This window comes from Protopterus annectens, chromosome 10.part0, assembly GCF_019279795.1.
Source record: "Protopterus annectens isolate FY-2018-M chromosome 10.part0, PAN1.0, whole genome shotgun sequence".
Lineage (NCBI taxonomy): Eukaryota > Metazoa > Chordata > Ceratodontiformes > Protopteridae > Protopterus > Protopterus annectens.
In genome coordinates, this window is record NC_056744.1 from 1,582,233,496 (window position 1) to 1,582,249,077 (window position 15,582).

General features: G+C 37.2%; 1 protein-coding gene across 1 annotated transcript in view; it reads right to left on the bottom strand.

The window, feature by feature from the left end:
* Positions 1 to 344: 344 nt before the first annotated feature.
* Positions 345 to 15,582, bottom strand: part of STX1B (syntaxin 1B) — a 915,847-nt gene continuing 900,609 nt past the window's right edge. The window contains exon 10 of the mRNA XM_044086235.1: positions 345 to 2,155. Coding sequence (XP_043942170.1) covers positions 2,075 to 2,155 — 81 coding nt within the window. The 3' untranslated portion in view covers positions 345 to 2,074. The remainder of the gene's footprint in view (positions 2,156 to 15,582) is intronic.

The window sequence follows — 15,582 nt, forward strand, 5'->3', positions numbered from 1 at the left end:
CATGTAGACTACTTGCTTACATTAAAACAGAAATAAACAATGCAGACAATCTCTCAGGACATTGACAGACCATGAAAAGTTATTATAAATAACACATTATGACTTCCTTTGTGTCAGAAATAATATGACATGACTATCCAAATAATCTGTAAATCAATACAAGGCAGCAGACTGTCTAATTTTGTGATAATAAGTCTCACTGACAGGTAGGCTATAATTATTTAAAAAAACGCTTGCCTCTTAGCATACCCACTTTTTAAATGAAATTGTGTCTGCTGCATTGATTTGATTTATGTACTGTTTAGTAACAAGGCCAATACCCCACTACAAATAAATACACTTCCTCATTTGAAACACCTTTTAATGAGATTTTATAATTTAGTAATCTGGCAATATTTTGCTTGTCTTAAAAAAAAAAGAAATAATTAAATAGCTAAATAAATCCATAAATAAAGATCTGGAAATATTGCCTTTCATTCCTTACTAGTACAATGATGGAAACAGTGTAATCTGTCCCTGTAAAGTAACTTCCAAGGTTTATGGGAAATGTAGTTCCATTGAAGGGGCATGCAAAATCACATACAGTATTTGTCCTTTATACATAGCCTAGGTAAGGAAGTCCAGAATTGCCTTTGTAAACCCGTAATGTATATATGTACATGTTTGATATGTGAGGCTTTGACAATTATAACAAAAAAACGAAACAAATGGACCACTGACAATAAAAAGAAAACAAAACATATAAATATAAATACGTTTTTGCCTTTTTTTTTTTTGAAAATGGTAACATGGTAATTTACAGCCATTCCTTCCTCCCAAAATAAAATGTTAATAACTGAAGCAGTTACAACACAGACTATAGAACATTATACTGTCTACAATACACAACTCAGTACCAAATGATTTTAAAAAGACCACTAAATCTAAGCTTGGAACGGACAGTACATCATGCGGAAACAAACAGAGAAAGGGTATTCCTAACTGTTAAAGAGCTACTTGTACCGTCTGACAAATTTAAAAAATATATATATTATATATATACTTACATATATATATATACACTCACATACATACATGACTGTTTTTTGTGGTCTCTTTTAAAAGTAAAAAGTCTCTTTTTTGGTTAAAAATAGAAACTTTCCCTCATGAGCTGCCTCTAAATTTGTTTGCAGATCCATGACTTTGTACCATTGAACTGAGGTTATGGTCTGATGTCATGGAAGTTATAGTTGTGACATCACATATTAGAGATGTTTTTAATGCCACTGTCAAACAGACCTAAGAATGACAGGCCTCAAGGGAATGTGAACAAAATTAAACCAAAATATTTCTCTAAATATAGATTTTACTGATCCAAAATAAGTAGTTTCTGATATGATATAAAGTACTTTTGAGGAAAGTAGCTCTTTAACATGGTCATACAGAAGCAGCTGTGAAATTATTCAGCCGACTTTGAAAATATATTTGATAGGGTACCTTAAACTGAGCATGCTCAGTTATAAATGATAACATATTCCAAAATAAACTGTCCTAACACTTCTGAATGCAGTAGTAGTACAAGTGCATATAAATTTGTTTTTAGTCTAGGCAACATTACTTTTTCCTGGTGCTTCTCCAAGTTCACTTACCATGGTAAAATAAAACTGGGTGAACAGCTGTTACTAATAATTTCCTGTCACCAGCCATTTACAGAAATGGGAGCAATATAACTGAAATAAGAAGTTCCCATAATATAGCTTGAAGACCCTTTTGAGACATTTTGGTCAAATGCTGCCCATTGCTTTTTTTGGGGTATCGACAGTGGGCTTGGGAGCATAGCAATGCCCACTCTACACCTCCTCTTACTTTCCTCCCCTCCCAACTAATAATATTAAAGGCATTGCCAGAATTCCATGCTCATTTGCCTTGAATAAAAAGAGCCTGGCCTTATTCTGAGTTGTGCATGCGTATCCTGTCGCCATCAGCAAAGAAACTTAGATTTAGTCATCTGTTCAGAAGTTAATTACAGGTAGCTGGAATATGTGCTGTTATGTTCACTGAATATACAATTTATTGTTATTTTTATATGTTCAAATTAGAATCCAAGTGTGCCTCCAATGGAGGAAGCTACTACTACACCTAATACCACACAGCATATAATTATCATAATTTTCTTCTGTCTTACCCAAAAGTCCAGGTAGCAATAATGCATTTGGTGGGGTAGGGGGTGGGAACAAAGGCAGAAAGAAAGAGAAAAAGACCATTAGTGGGATTTTGGACAGTTACACATGCTTAACACTACAAAAATCATTCAGTCACATTAGATTGTCATGACAACAATAAAAGAAGGACAGATACTTTGCTCAGACCTTCAGATAGAAACATTTTTCCCTTTGTCAGACTGTAGGCATAGTCTCACATCTTAGCAGATCACATGGTTAAGTTTAACAGTGAAGGTTCAGAAAGGTGTGCGTTCTAGCCCCTCATCAAACAAGTGGAGTAATTCAGCAGAAAAATAAGGTAAACTTCTAATAATGAACCAGAAATGCAGCATACAGGAGAAGGGCTGCGGACATGTGATGTGTTATACTGAAGTGTTAATCCAAGTTCAAGAAGGTTAACAAGGTTGCATGGTAAGTGAAAGCAATAGACCATGACAGGCCAGTGATATGGGAGACAAATTAAGAGCCAAACATATCTGCACCATGGTATCAGTATTCATTATATTCTAAGTCCATACATACAAACCATCTACCTAGTCTACCCAAATGGAGCAACTAGCAACCTGTAGATGCACTTTACTGTAGCCTTCCATTTTCTCCTGTATCTTATACCCTCTTCAATATGAAAAATAATAACAACTACTGCACCAACATGGCTAGAAACCAAAAACAGTTTATTTAAACAATAACTGTAAAAAGTAAGCACCAGTCTGATAAACCAATGTAATCCTGAACGTGCTTACTTTTTACCTTTATTATTTGTTTAAACTGTTTTCGGTTTCTAGCCGTGTTGGTGTGGTATTTGTTACTTTTTTTTGGTTTCACGTATTTTCTTGTACCGTACCTTATTCTGGTCCTGCGTTTTTATTTATCTATTGTTACTTACCCTCTTCAGTATGTCTGTAGTAATAACTGATACGTTCCCTTTAGGGAAAAAAAAACTTCCATTTCTACTTTTATGACTGAGAGTTAACTTTGTCTACAAAGGATTTACTTTTAAGACAGGAAAAAGTGTTTTTATGGTTAGTTACTTTATGTTTAGTCACTTTTGATGGGCACTACTTATTACTTTTTTCTTGTCTGAAAATTGTTATAAAATACTTTTTGGGGCTGGGGAAGTGCTTAAACTGCTTTTCATTTTGTTTTTCTGTACTTTGTTTAATACTTACCTGTTTCACTGACTATTGCTGCCAGGCTTCACTGGGATTGCGGCATTTTTTTTTTGGCTTTACCATGGAATAACCTACTAGTTTCTCAATTCTTCCTTATTCCCACTACAAAAACAAGAACATTTTCATGGAGTCTTTGCCACTTCAGCAAGCTACTAAACTGTCCAAGCCACAGATAGGTGTCTCCACTGTGGCCATTACTGGCTCCTCATAAAATTCATCTTTTTCCTTGGCCCTCTTTGGTGTAGTCCCTACAGCCACTAAGGACCAGGGGTTAGACACATTCTCTGCAGCTGTTGATATGCCCTTGACAGGCAAGGGAAAACCCACTTGGTAGACTTAGAAGAAGGGGCAAGGAATACCTGTCTGCCACACCAGACTGGGATGCCTGTTCATAGGGAAGTATTGCTTGTGAGAACTAAGTCTACTTCTTTAGAAAACACTGGCAAAAAGAAGATAAAAGTTAAACATTTATCTTTGCTTGTATATCTGTTACTTCAGAAAGGAGTAAATTATTGTCTTGTGTTTAGTTCAAGCTCTTGACCTTACCAGTCCTAGTGTTTCTGGGAAGAAAGAAAGGGGTTCCTCACTGTGCGAGAATGTTCACGATGTTGAACAACAAATTACAAAGACATGCATCTGGAGCCTTTCTCCCTGGGCCTCTGCTGAAAATTGGCTTTGTTCCAAGTCGGACTTTCCCGGTTAACAATTGATTACTAAATAAATAAATAAATAAATAAAATAAAAAAAAATAACTGTAAAGGGACTTCTGTTTTCTCTCCTCAGTGTTCTGATTCTGATGAGGATGTTGCTTCTGACAGTTCCTTGGAATGATTTTCATTTTCTGAAACCATATCCAGAATGAATTAGTTGTTTCAGTTGGTTTTTCTATCTCTTTAAAGACATATATTTTATTGCAAATGGAATATGTTCATCAAATGGATCACTGCTACAGTAGTCTTAGCTATATGGGTTCTGTCATGCTAAGTTTATAACAGCTGGCCAGCTCCCAAAACTTTAAGACTTTAACAATTTGAAATGTTGGGACCCACTAGACCAGATCTTGAAACACAGAAACTGAATAGCCAAAACAATGGACTTACATATACCAAGTCCGGTATGATGATTTCCTGTAATATTTCTTTTTCTATAAGGAGCAGTGATCTCGGAGTTGGTATGTATATGTTTTGTTGTGGGGGGGGTTGCTCCCCACATCACAAGAGCATGCAAAAGAGGTTTAAAGGAGAAGAGTATTGTTCAAGAGTCACTCGTCTGGATTTTTGATCTTTTTTTTCTTCGTTCTGTCGACACTCTGTATTACAAGTGCTGGCATTTCAAAAAGGAACCTTTTAAAGCACCTTCCATGCACCAAAGTTATTAGCTCAAGCTGAGATGACTAAAAAGACAGGTATGAGTGTCAAAACTCTCTGATGCTTATTATCACATTCATGTAGCACCAGATTTCAAAGGTTTCTTAAGCTTCCCTGTGTCTGGATCACACTTCCGGTTATGTGCATTACCCTTTGGGTTATCCACTGCTCAAAGGGTATTCGCAAAGTGCCTAGTTCCAATAATAGCCTATTGTAGGCTGCATGATATTCACATTTTTCCATATTTAGACAACTTACTTATCTTTGCAGTCTATTTCAAAGTGTCAGAAATCTCTCATTTGGGAAAGGGATCTCATCAAACTGGGGTTTCAGGAGAACATCCAAAAGTCTTGTTTGCCTCCTTTTCACAGGATTGTTTTCTTTGGATGCTTTCTAGACCCTTTAGTTAAAAGAGCGTTCCTTCCATAGGAAAAAGTAGAATTCCAGCTACATCTATTTGGAGCTTTCCCACTCAGACTAAGGCCTCAGTGAAGGAATTTCTCAGGATACTAGGTTTCAGAACATTAATGATTCTCATGATTTCTTTACACAGACTCCACATAAGAATTCAGTTTTACCTATAATCATTATGGTCTCAGCATCTACATCTTCTGTCATTCCAGGTTCTTGTTTAGTATTTGTAAAAAGGGGACTACTTTGGTGGTGACACCAACTTTTATCTGAATCCAGGAGTCCCATTTTCCAGTCTAGCTCCAGCACAGTTTGTAATTACAAATGCCTCAGACTTGCTTGGGGAGCAATGTCTGTAGGAGCAAAAGTATGGAGTCAATGGAACAAAAATGACAGACCAAAACACATAAACATAAAAGAAATTTTGGCAGTAATAAATACTCTCTACTCTCTCAGTCATATATGTTGTCCACAACCACTGCAAGTAGTTACAGACAACACCACAGTAATGTGGGACATAAACAGTGGGAACTATATCTCAATGTGTCTACTTCACATAATCAAACATCCAAATGCTTGACTTTCATATGATCGAGACCATATGATCGAACATATGAATGTTTAAAAATGTGAAAAAAACAGAAATAAAAAAAAACAAAAAACTAAACAGTGCTAGCAGGGGGCCAAGCCTCCCCCCTGTGCCCCACCCCCTGCTATTTAAATATACCAAGTCCGAGATCATGCTACATTGCAGTAAAGGGAAATCTTCCCCCTCCGCATCTATGGAGATCCCCATTCAGACTGGTCGAGCTTTTTAAAGTTTGATCATATGGTCTTGGCCATATGAAAGTCAAGCTTTTAAGAGTTCAACCATCTGAAGTCGACCCATCTTAACATATGTGTAGAGTTGGCATGTTAGCCTGGGATATTGGCCTTCTGCAGTGTCACTCTACAGACATCTTACATCCCTTCAGAGCAAAATTTTGTGGCAGACCAGCTGAATAGGACCAGGACATACCCTCATGAATGGAAACTGAATCAGGATCTTCCAGGAATTTATTTAGTTGTGGAGAACACCTCAGATAGATATATTTACTTCCATTCACAACAATCAAGTGGGAAATGTCTGCTCCAGGACTCCATACAAGAAGGCCTGGAAAACCGATGCATATTCTTTTCCTTGAACAGGAGTGTTCATGTATGTGTTTTCACCCTTTCCACTGACATTCAGTGTCATTCTAAAGATTCAAAAGGACTCTGCAAAGATCATTGTGGTGACTTCTGGTCTAAACAGCAGTGGTTCTTTTGGAAATGGCCAAGGACAATTACTACAGGTTTCCTCACAGACTGGATGCACTGACACAGGATTGAAGTGTTTGATACACTCCACTGTGAAGCAATTTCATTAACTGCCTGAAAGATATACCTTTTAGGAACCTAGTTTCTGGGAACATGTAGCAGGTATTAAAAGTGGCAAAGAAACCTGCTACTAACAAATGATATAGTGGCAAATGAAAAAAAGATTCACTTGTTGCTATCAAGAAAAGAAACAGGACCCTTTAAGGCTAGTATTTCTATGGTTCTGCAATATTTGTGTGATTTACGAACCTCTGGCCTTTCTTTACTCTTTTATCAAGGTATACTTGTCAGTCATTTCTGCATGTCTGCATATATGCTCCCCTTTCAATGCATTTCCATGTTAAAATGGTTTTGAAAGGGGTGTGACATACCAGGTCTCTTGGAAAGTGGGTAACTTCTCCTTGAGATCTTAATTTTGTTTCAGAAGAACTAAGATTTGCTCCATTTGAAGCAGCTCAAAGGCTGATTTGAAGTTCTTAACATGGAAAACAGTTTTGCTTATTGCTCTAACCTCTGAAAGAAGAGTATCTAACTTGCAAGCTCTTATGGTGGGTCTACCTTATTTCATTATCCACAAAGATAGGGTTCCTTTAATAAGTAATCCTTTTATGCCTAAAATGGTATCCATTTTAACTTTGAGCCAAGCTATCCATCTCCCTCTCTTCTTTCCAGAACTTAAACATGAAGGAGAAAAGATACTCCACTCTGGACACCGACAGAAAACTCAGAGTTTATCGTGATAGAAGTAAAATGTTCAGAAAATCAGTTATTCATTCTTATGAAAGTAAGAAAAAAAGGACAACCTATGTTAAGACAGACTACTTACAAATGGCTGTCTCATGCTATTTATTACCTTTTGTTATATTCATCACAATAAGTCAGTTCCAGGCAGGTCAGGGCATTGGCTTAATTTCTGGATTTCTGGAAGGGGAGGATTCTAGAAGCATTTTTTTAAGCACCAACTTAGTCCTCTGTACGTACCTTTACAAAGCACTAAAACTAGATTCCTTCTCAAGGTCTGCAGTAGGCCTAACTGACACTATTCTCCAGGGCCTCCTGGACCCTCATCCTCCCTCTTCCAGGTCAGTATAAGCTATGGTAGTCTACCCATATAGCTAAGGCTACTGCAGCAGTGATCAAATGATGGATATAGAACAGTTGTGTAAGCAATTGTACCATGACAGTAGATGTTTGAATGATCTTTGCTGCAAGTAGCTGCTATCTCTATCCTCCTTATTTTTGTACATTTTTGTTGCCATGGCGAGGACTTTCATTTTTATTTTCCTAGCACTAACGTCTTTCATGGTTCTTGCCTCTCTCTTTCAGTCAGCATGAACACTCTGAAAGGACTGCCACCCAAACCATTGGTAACAGTCTGGGCACATGGAAGGTGCCCTTAAACTTTATTTATTTATTTATTTATTATTTATTATTTATTGACAATTGATTAAAGGGAAAGTCTGATTGGGTAGAAGCCCATTTTCAGCTGAAGCCCGGGGAGAAAAGCTCCAAATTATTACAAAACATTTTAAAAACAATAATTATACACTCTTCAGAAATAAAATAAAAACATCTACAGTTCAAATAATTATAACAAATTAGACATAATATGAAACAAATTGTTTAAGAAATGGTATAAGGTATATGACCACCAATTAATATTTACAGAAATTTAGGACAGTTTGTAGAGAAATTAAAGGTAAGTTAGTCTAATATAAACAGAAATTTGCAATATGAAGTGAGGGGAAAACAGGCTTATAGTATATTTGGAGAGAAAGTCAGGGAGCAGAATTTGTTAACAGTAAGGAAGTAAGTGAAAAAGAGAGAGTAAGGAGGTATAAGGAGTGAAAAGGTACTTGTTCACTTTTATGGATACAGTTTATCCTAGTTTTGAGCAAGAACAGAGCCATATTTTAACTAGGAGGTCTATCAGAATGGTTTTGAAAGATGAGAGGGGGGTATTAACCTAATAGATACAGGTTAAGGAATTATAAGGCTTTGTAAGCTTGTACAAATATAGACACTACCCAAGCAGATTTGCTAGGTCTGTAGACAGACAGGAGTTTTTGGTCACTGGATTGCCATGACCGAATGGAAACATAGTTGTGTAGAATGTTTTTTAGTGCTGGACAGGTAGATGGGTGCTAGATAATTTTATAGGTGGTAAGAAGTTGTGTATATGTTAGTTGAGTGAGGCAGTTCAAACCAATTTAGGCTTTTCAGTGCTGTACAGTGTGGGTTCTGAAAGGGCTATGTGCTACAAATTTAGCAACTTTGTTGCAGCATTGTTCAAGTTTTAATTTTTGTGAAGCCTGGATGTTAGTAAGGATGGGAGCACCATAAAGAAGAGTGGGTACGTGATAAGTAGTGGCCGGTGTAGTTTTAGCTGTGTCAGTGAGAACGTTTTTGGCTCTGTAAAACATCCCTAGTTTTTGATGACTTTTTCTTATGCAATTTTGTATATGCAGGTCATATGTAAGACTATCGTCCACTATCACCCCTTGCTATGAGAATTGACGTAAATGGGTGCATTATCAAGAGAGAGGACTTTAAATTGTGCTTTTTCATGAGAAAGGGATTTGGGGAAAACATAGTAGTTTGGTCCTATTTGGGTTGAGCATGAGTTGTGATTTATGAAGTCATGTTTCAGTGGCTGTTAAAGCTTCCTGAGTAATTTGTTGGACAGGTACCTTTTTTCTCAGATGTACAAATGAGAGTGGAATAATCTTTGTGTTATATTAGGGTGGCCTGTTGTGTGGAAGTATAGAGGGTATTTGTGAAAATGTTAAAGAGGAGGGGGACAAGGGATAGAGCTTTGTAGTTCATTGGTAGTGACTGGGAGGTAAGGAGAAATTAAATGTCTGATACCTATTGGACAGGTAGCTTTTGAGCCACAGAAGGGTCGGCTGAGAAAGACTTAGTGAAGACATTTGAAGTAGAAGTTTGCTGTGACAAACTGTGTCAAAGGCTTTAGACAAGTCTAGAAATAAGGAAGAGACTAGTTTGCCATTATTTCTACCTTTACTGACAGTATCTATATAGGTAAGAAGGGCAGTGCTCGTACTATGGGAAGGACAGAAGCCATGTTGTTTAGGAAGAGGAGTTCATCCTGCAGGATATAGTCTGTCAATTGTTTCTGAATACATTTTTCAAGCATTTTGGCGAGGGGAGATAGGATTGCTATAGGTCTAAAGTTATCAATGACTGTTGAATTTCCTACTTTCTGTAGAAAGATAATGTGTGACTTTTTCCAGAAAGAAGGTATGCGGTATTCCTGGACTGATCTATTTATAAGGACTGAGACAGGATAGGTAATGCTATTAGCTGATATTTGTAGGTACTCGCTTGGAAGGTCATCAGCTGAAGAAGAGCATGGTTTAAGTTTGTTTAAGAGTAGTTTTATCCAGGATGTGGGCACATATTTGAAGGTGAAAATGGATGTGGTGATAAGTAGCTGTTGGGCAGGGTTGGGATTAGATGTTGAGGAATCTTTGGTTAGAGATGTTATACTCGCTATGAAATAAGAGTTGAACTACATTGCAGTTTTGAGTGGTGAGTTATCTGGAGAGGGTTTTGAGTTGAACTTTTGGCTGGGATGTAAGATTTCTTTAATGGATGCCCAAAATGTTTAGGTTTGTGTTTAGTATTATTCTGAAAGTTATTATAGTATAGTTTTATCTTCGTTTATTTGCTTTTTAGTCCAATTGCAAAGCATTCTGAAGTTTTCAAGATACTGAGGTGTTTTATATTTTTGCCATTCTTTCCATGTTTTTTCTCTATCCTGCATTAGCATTCTATTCTTTTTGGATAGCCAAATTGCATTATTTGTTTTCAGTTTCCTCCATCGAGGATGTACTAGGCTATTTAGGATATTTAGAAAAGTAGTACTGAATTCAATTACAACATTGTCAAAGGGGAGGATTTTATGAAGTTCCAGTTAATAGATGATAGTGTAGTAGTGAACATTTCTGGGTTAAACTTGGAAAGGTTTTGTGCTGTTTTATAAATATGGTGTTTAACTGGATGTATGAGATCACTTGAGAGAGTCTGACATTGTACATGTGATAGAGTATTTACTAGTGTCTGACACTATGATACAGTCTAATAGAGAATTTGATTCCATGCTATAATGTGTGGGGCTATTAATTAGTTGTGTGAAACCATATAAGTTCATGCTAGATGTAGGTGAGTTAGAGTTTATGTCCTTCCAGCTGACATTCACATCACCTAGTAATATTGTTTCTTGTGGAAATGTTATGGATATCCAATGTAGGATATCTTCCAGTATAGCTGTATTGTCACCAAGAGGGCTATAAATAACAGTGATACATATTTGTTTAGAATTGTTTATTTTGAGGAAAGCAATAAGATGCTCTGCTGAACTGAATTTTGGTGTTTGGTTGCTGCAAGGGGAAAAGTGATAGGTGCTGGAAATATTAAAGCAATACCACCACCTTTCTTTTTTACAGTCATTACAAATAATATAGCCAGGAGGTATAACTTTGGAGTCTTTTATGCTAGGCTTAAGACAAGTTTCGGTTACAGTGATAACATTAGGCATATGTTGAGTGAAACAGGCATGTAGATCAGCAGTTTTATTTCTTATACTTTTAACATTTATTGCAGCAAGATTAAATCACCAGGGTTGTGGATTTGCTGTTTTTGGGTAACAGAAGTGTGCGGGAGAGAATTATCTTTGTGTTCATTGTTTCATTGTGATAGGTGGGGCCAGGATTAGGGTGTATATTTCCTCCTAGGAGGATTTTAGTATATTGAGGAATTATGCATACTTGCTTTCTAGAGAGGATTCTTGCACTTAATTTTGTTTAGATTTGAGTTGAAGTGCAATTAATCAGCTTATACTTGAAATAAAGTGAGGAGCAATATTAAATAGTTTGGTGCAATGTGTTGAGAGTGTAAAGAGGAAGTATGAATAGGTAATTGGGACAGAGTTGGAGGGATGTTGCAAGAAAAAAAATGGTGCAATCTGAGGAGAAGAACAGAGAATAAGCTGAAGAGTATCATAATTAGGTACAGGTATCTGTATTTTATAGATGTCAGGTAGCAAGGATGAAGGAGACAAGAAGTTTCAGATAGGGAAGTAGGAAACAAGAAACAAGAATGTATATACAGAAGTAGTAAGGTCAGTTTGGGAGGGTTGTGGAGTAAGAGTCACAGGTGAAATATGTGTTTAAGAAGTACAATATTAGGGTAAGAGGTGTGTGTGGGAATTGGGGGTAGGGTAGGGGAACAACTTTGTTGGATCAGACTTTGTAAACTGACAGGCTGATATATGTTTGGCAGAATATAATCCGTATAGCCAAGGCTACTGCAAGAGGCTGTTATGATAAATTTACTTGCAAAACTATACTTCCTATCTCTAACATTTGTGGGATGCACACTGAAAACTATTGTATGTTAAGGCTGTTCTGCTCCAGGGCAGGCAGCTAGTTCTTCATCAGGTAGTTTCCTCTGTTCTCTCAGTACAGTCTGTACAAGCACACACTTGTCTGAAACTATAATCAGGGACAGATTGTGGTACTGGCTGTTACTGCAGCCCCCCCCAGTTATTTTTTGTTGAGTCACACTGGAACTAACTTATTTAACTTATTTACACACACACACACACACACACACACACACACACACACACAGACACACACACACACACACACACACACACACACACACATATATATATATATATATATATATATATATATATATATATATATATATAGGTTCACTACATAATCTCAAAATTTTGAAATATCAAATTTCAAGATCTCGAGACTATATAGCTGAAACCCCTAAATGCTGAAAGACCAGAAGTGCGAAATTCAAAATCCCAAACGTACAACACACATACAGCATACACATGCACACAACTTCCTCCCACAATCAAACATATTATCCTTCACTACAGATAAGCAGGGGGCCAAGCCCCCCAGCACCCCCCATGTGGGGGGCTGCACCCCCACATCCCTCCCTACTTAAATATACTAAATCCGAGATTGCACAGACATACAAGTGAAACTCACATCCACACATTTTACAGTCCCTCACACACACACACACACACACACACACACACACACACACACACACACACACACACACACACACACACACACACACACACACACATCACATCATAGTCACAACACACACTGACACACACTAAAGCCCCTAAGCAACACACTTACACATAGATACTTACCTGAACTTTCACCTATCCATCAACAAACTGCAACACCAGAAACACTACTTTAGTATCTCTAAACATCTGGATTTTGAATTTCAAACTTCTGGTGTTTCGCTATTTAGGGGTTTCGGCTATATAGTCTTGAGATTTTGGAATTCAATATTCCAAAATTTCCAGATTATATAGTGATCCTATATATATATATATATATATATATATATATATATATATATTGTTGCATAGAATGTGCCTTTTCTTCACATTTTGATATGTTCCTTGCAAAATATGTTTTTTAGCAAATCATGGAAAATTACAGTTAATAAACAATGACCAACACTTGAGTTTTAGACTTGTATGTTCCTTGTAAAGCTTTTTTTCATATTAATGATGACTGCAGTTAGTAAATAATAGCATATATTTTAGTTTTAGACTTAATAGTATTTAGAAAACCATGGAAATTCAAAGCCCGTTCCTGATTTTGTACTTTGTCCCATATTATTTTTTCTCTTTGATTCTAATGATTAGAGGTTGGGATATATGTGTCCAGGGAATTTGCTTTTGTTTGCATGCTTTATTCTTGCAGCAGTGAGATTTGAAGATGCATTTGAGTATAGTAGTTATGTATTTGTTTAGTTATTTGATCCCAATAATACTTCTGAGATGTGTAGTCACATTTATACAGATGGCTGTAATGGTCAGATCTGCACATCTGTGTGCATAGGTGTGTGTGTGTGTGTGTGTGTGTGTGTGTGTGTGTTTACATGGCTGAGTGTGTGAGTGTGAGAAACATACCAGACCTATCCTTCACCTATCCCCAGCTCCCTAACTCTAATTCACAAACACATGCACAAACACTCTCACCCCGCTCTAACCCCACTGACCTGTCTTGACAAAACATACCATTGACATTTGCATCGCTCGGCTATCCTTATTATAAAAATTAAACAACATCCCCTGCATTTGTCGACCAAACTGTCATTCAACAAAATGCAAAGGATCTGGCCACACCTAGGCTATATATTCTAAGCTCACTGCTGTCACTGATTTTGGTCCTTCGTCTATGATTATTTTTCAGCTTTCCACTTTATCATTGAAGTACAAGGTTGACAGGTATGGGGAGTGCATTGCATTGTATACTGTAGTCTGACAGCAGTGAGCAGCAAAGATACATTCCTATATGGCCATTATCTATATATGTATGTATGCATTCATTTCATCTCAATCAAAGATCTGAGGTATATACTCAAAGTCATACACGTGGTTGTAATTGATGAATATGGAAGTTGTGTGTGATGAAATTACTATCCATGTGAGGGAGAGATTGCAGTATATCTAAAAGCAGTAAATTGGCCATATTTTTTTCATTTTTCATCATAACATCAGCATTCTATACAATAACTTACTGGCTTTGAGTGTGATAGCAACAGATCATTGGCACAGAAATGTTACTGGTTCATTCAACCTGGTCTGGTATTATGAATCACCCACCCCCTCAAGTCAAGAAGAACAAAAAAAAACCCCACTTCTTTGTAATAAGCCAATCAAGACATTGCAAATGAGCAGCTTATTGCAGAATTAGATCTATGCCCCCCCTCCAGCTCTTCCATTGAAGAGCATAAAATGGTAGACCATCCAGGTGGCGCGATGCATGGCATGCTCCCTCCACCTCCCCACACACATGCACACCAGCCATTCAAGTCTCATTTCTGTGTCCTGGCTCCAAACCCTCCTTCAACCTACTTTATTAAAAAATACTAATAATGTCTTCTTGTAAACTGTAGCAAACTGTTTGCTAAGAATGTAGCAAACAGTTGCTACAGTTTATACCCTGCCTACATGGAGCACTACTGTTTTATTTAAAAAAATCTTCTTTTTAAGCAGTAGCAAACAGTTGCTACAGTTTATACCCTGCCTGCATGAAGTGCTACAGCACTCATATTTTAATAAAAAAAAAAAATAAGAGATTTCTTTTTACTTTTAACTTGTAGTCAACTTCTTTTTACAATGTACCATGCAGATGCTGCAGTTTAGACCACACACAGAGTGCTACAGTACTCAGGTTTGACCGGAAATGCAGTACCGGCATTTAAAAGCTGGTATTGCATTAAAGAGATTGGGATTGGCTGATCAAGCTCTCCACCTCTTTGCGCCTGGGGCAGCTGCCCCCCTTTCACCACCCTAGCTATGCTACTGCACTGGCACAGTCTTGCATCGAGTAGTGTTGTTTCACAGTACTTGGTCCTCTGTTTGAGTTTTTGGCTGTGATTCCTTCTGTGTGTAGTCTGCATATGCACGCTGTCTTTGTGTAGATTTTATCCAGCTGCGTTGGTTTCTTCCTCTAGACCCTGAGCTGTATAGTTCATGCCTCTGGCCATTTATAGTTTTACTTTTATCCCAATCTTTACACCAGAAAATACACCGAATGTAACTTTTTCTGAGTGTTAAGGAGGCAGGCACTATTCCCATATAGGATTTATAGAGCCTTGCAAGCATTTGATTGCGCACTTTTTGGGCACTAATGTTTTGCTAGCTTTAAAGATTTAGCTTTAGCTACACACTTAGGTTTACTTGCAATAAAAATATGACAGTATTTCTTTCCATAGTCATGATTTTTATTCAGACCCTAACTGGATCAAAAGGTTTTAGGAAAAACAAGTATTTAATGTACCTCAGAACATCTGCCTATCAGTCTTCAGGCCCCTGGCTTTGTTCAGTTACTTCCACCACACTTATTGCAGTGGAGTCTTGGTCAGATGTATTAAAAAGTTTGAGGTAAAAGGTAAAAAGTAAGAAGTGTGAAATGCAACAAGAAATAAGTAACCTATCTGGTTGCTGTAGGGGCAGGTTGGTGGGAAAACAGAGGAAAG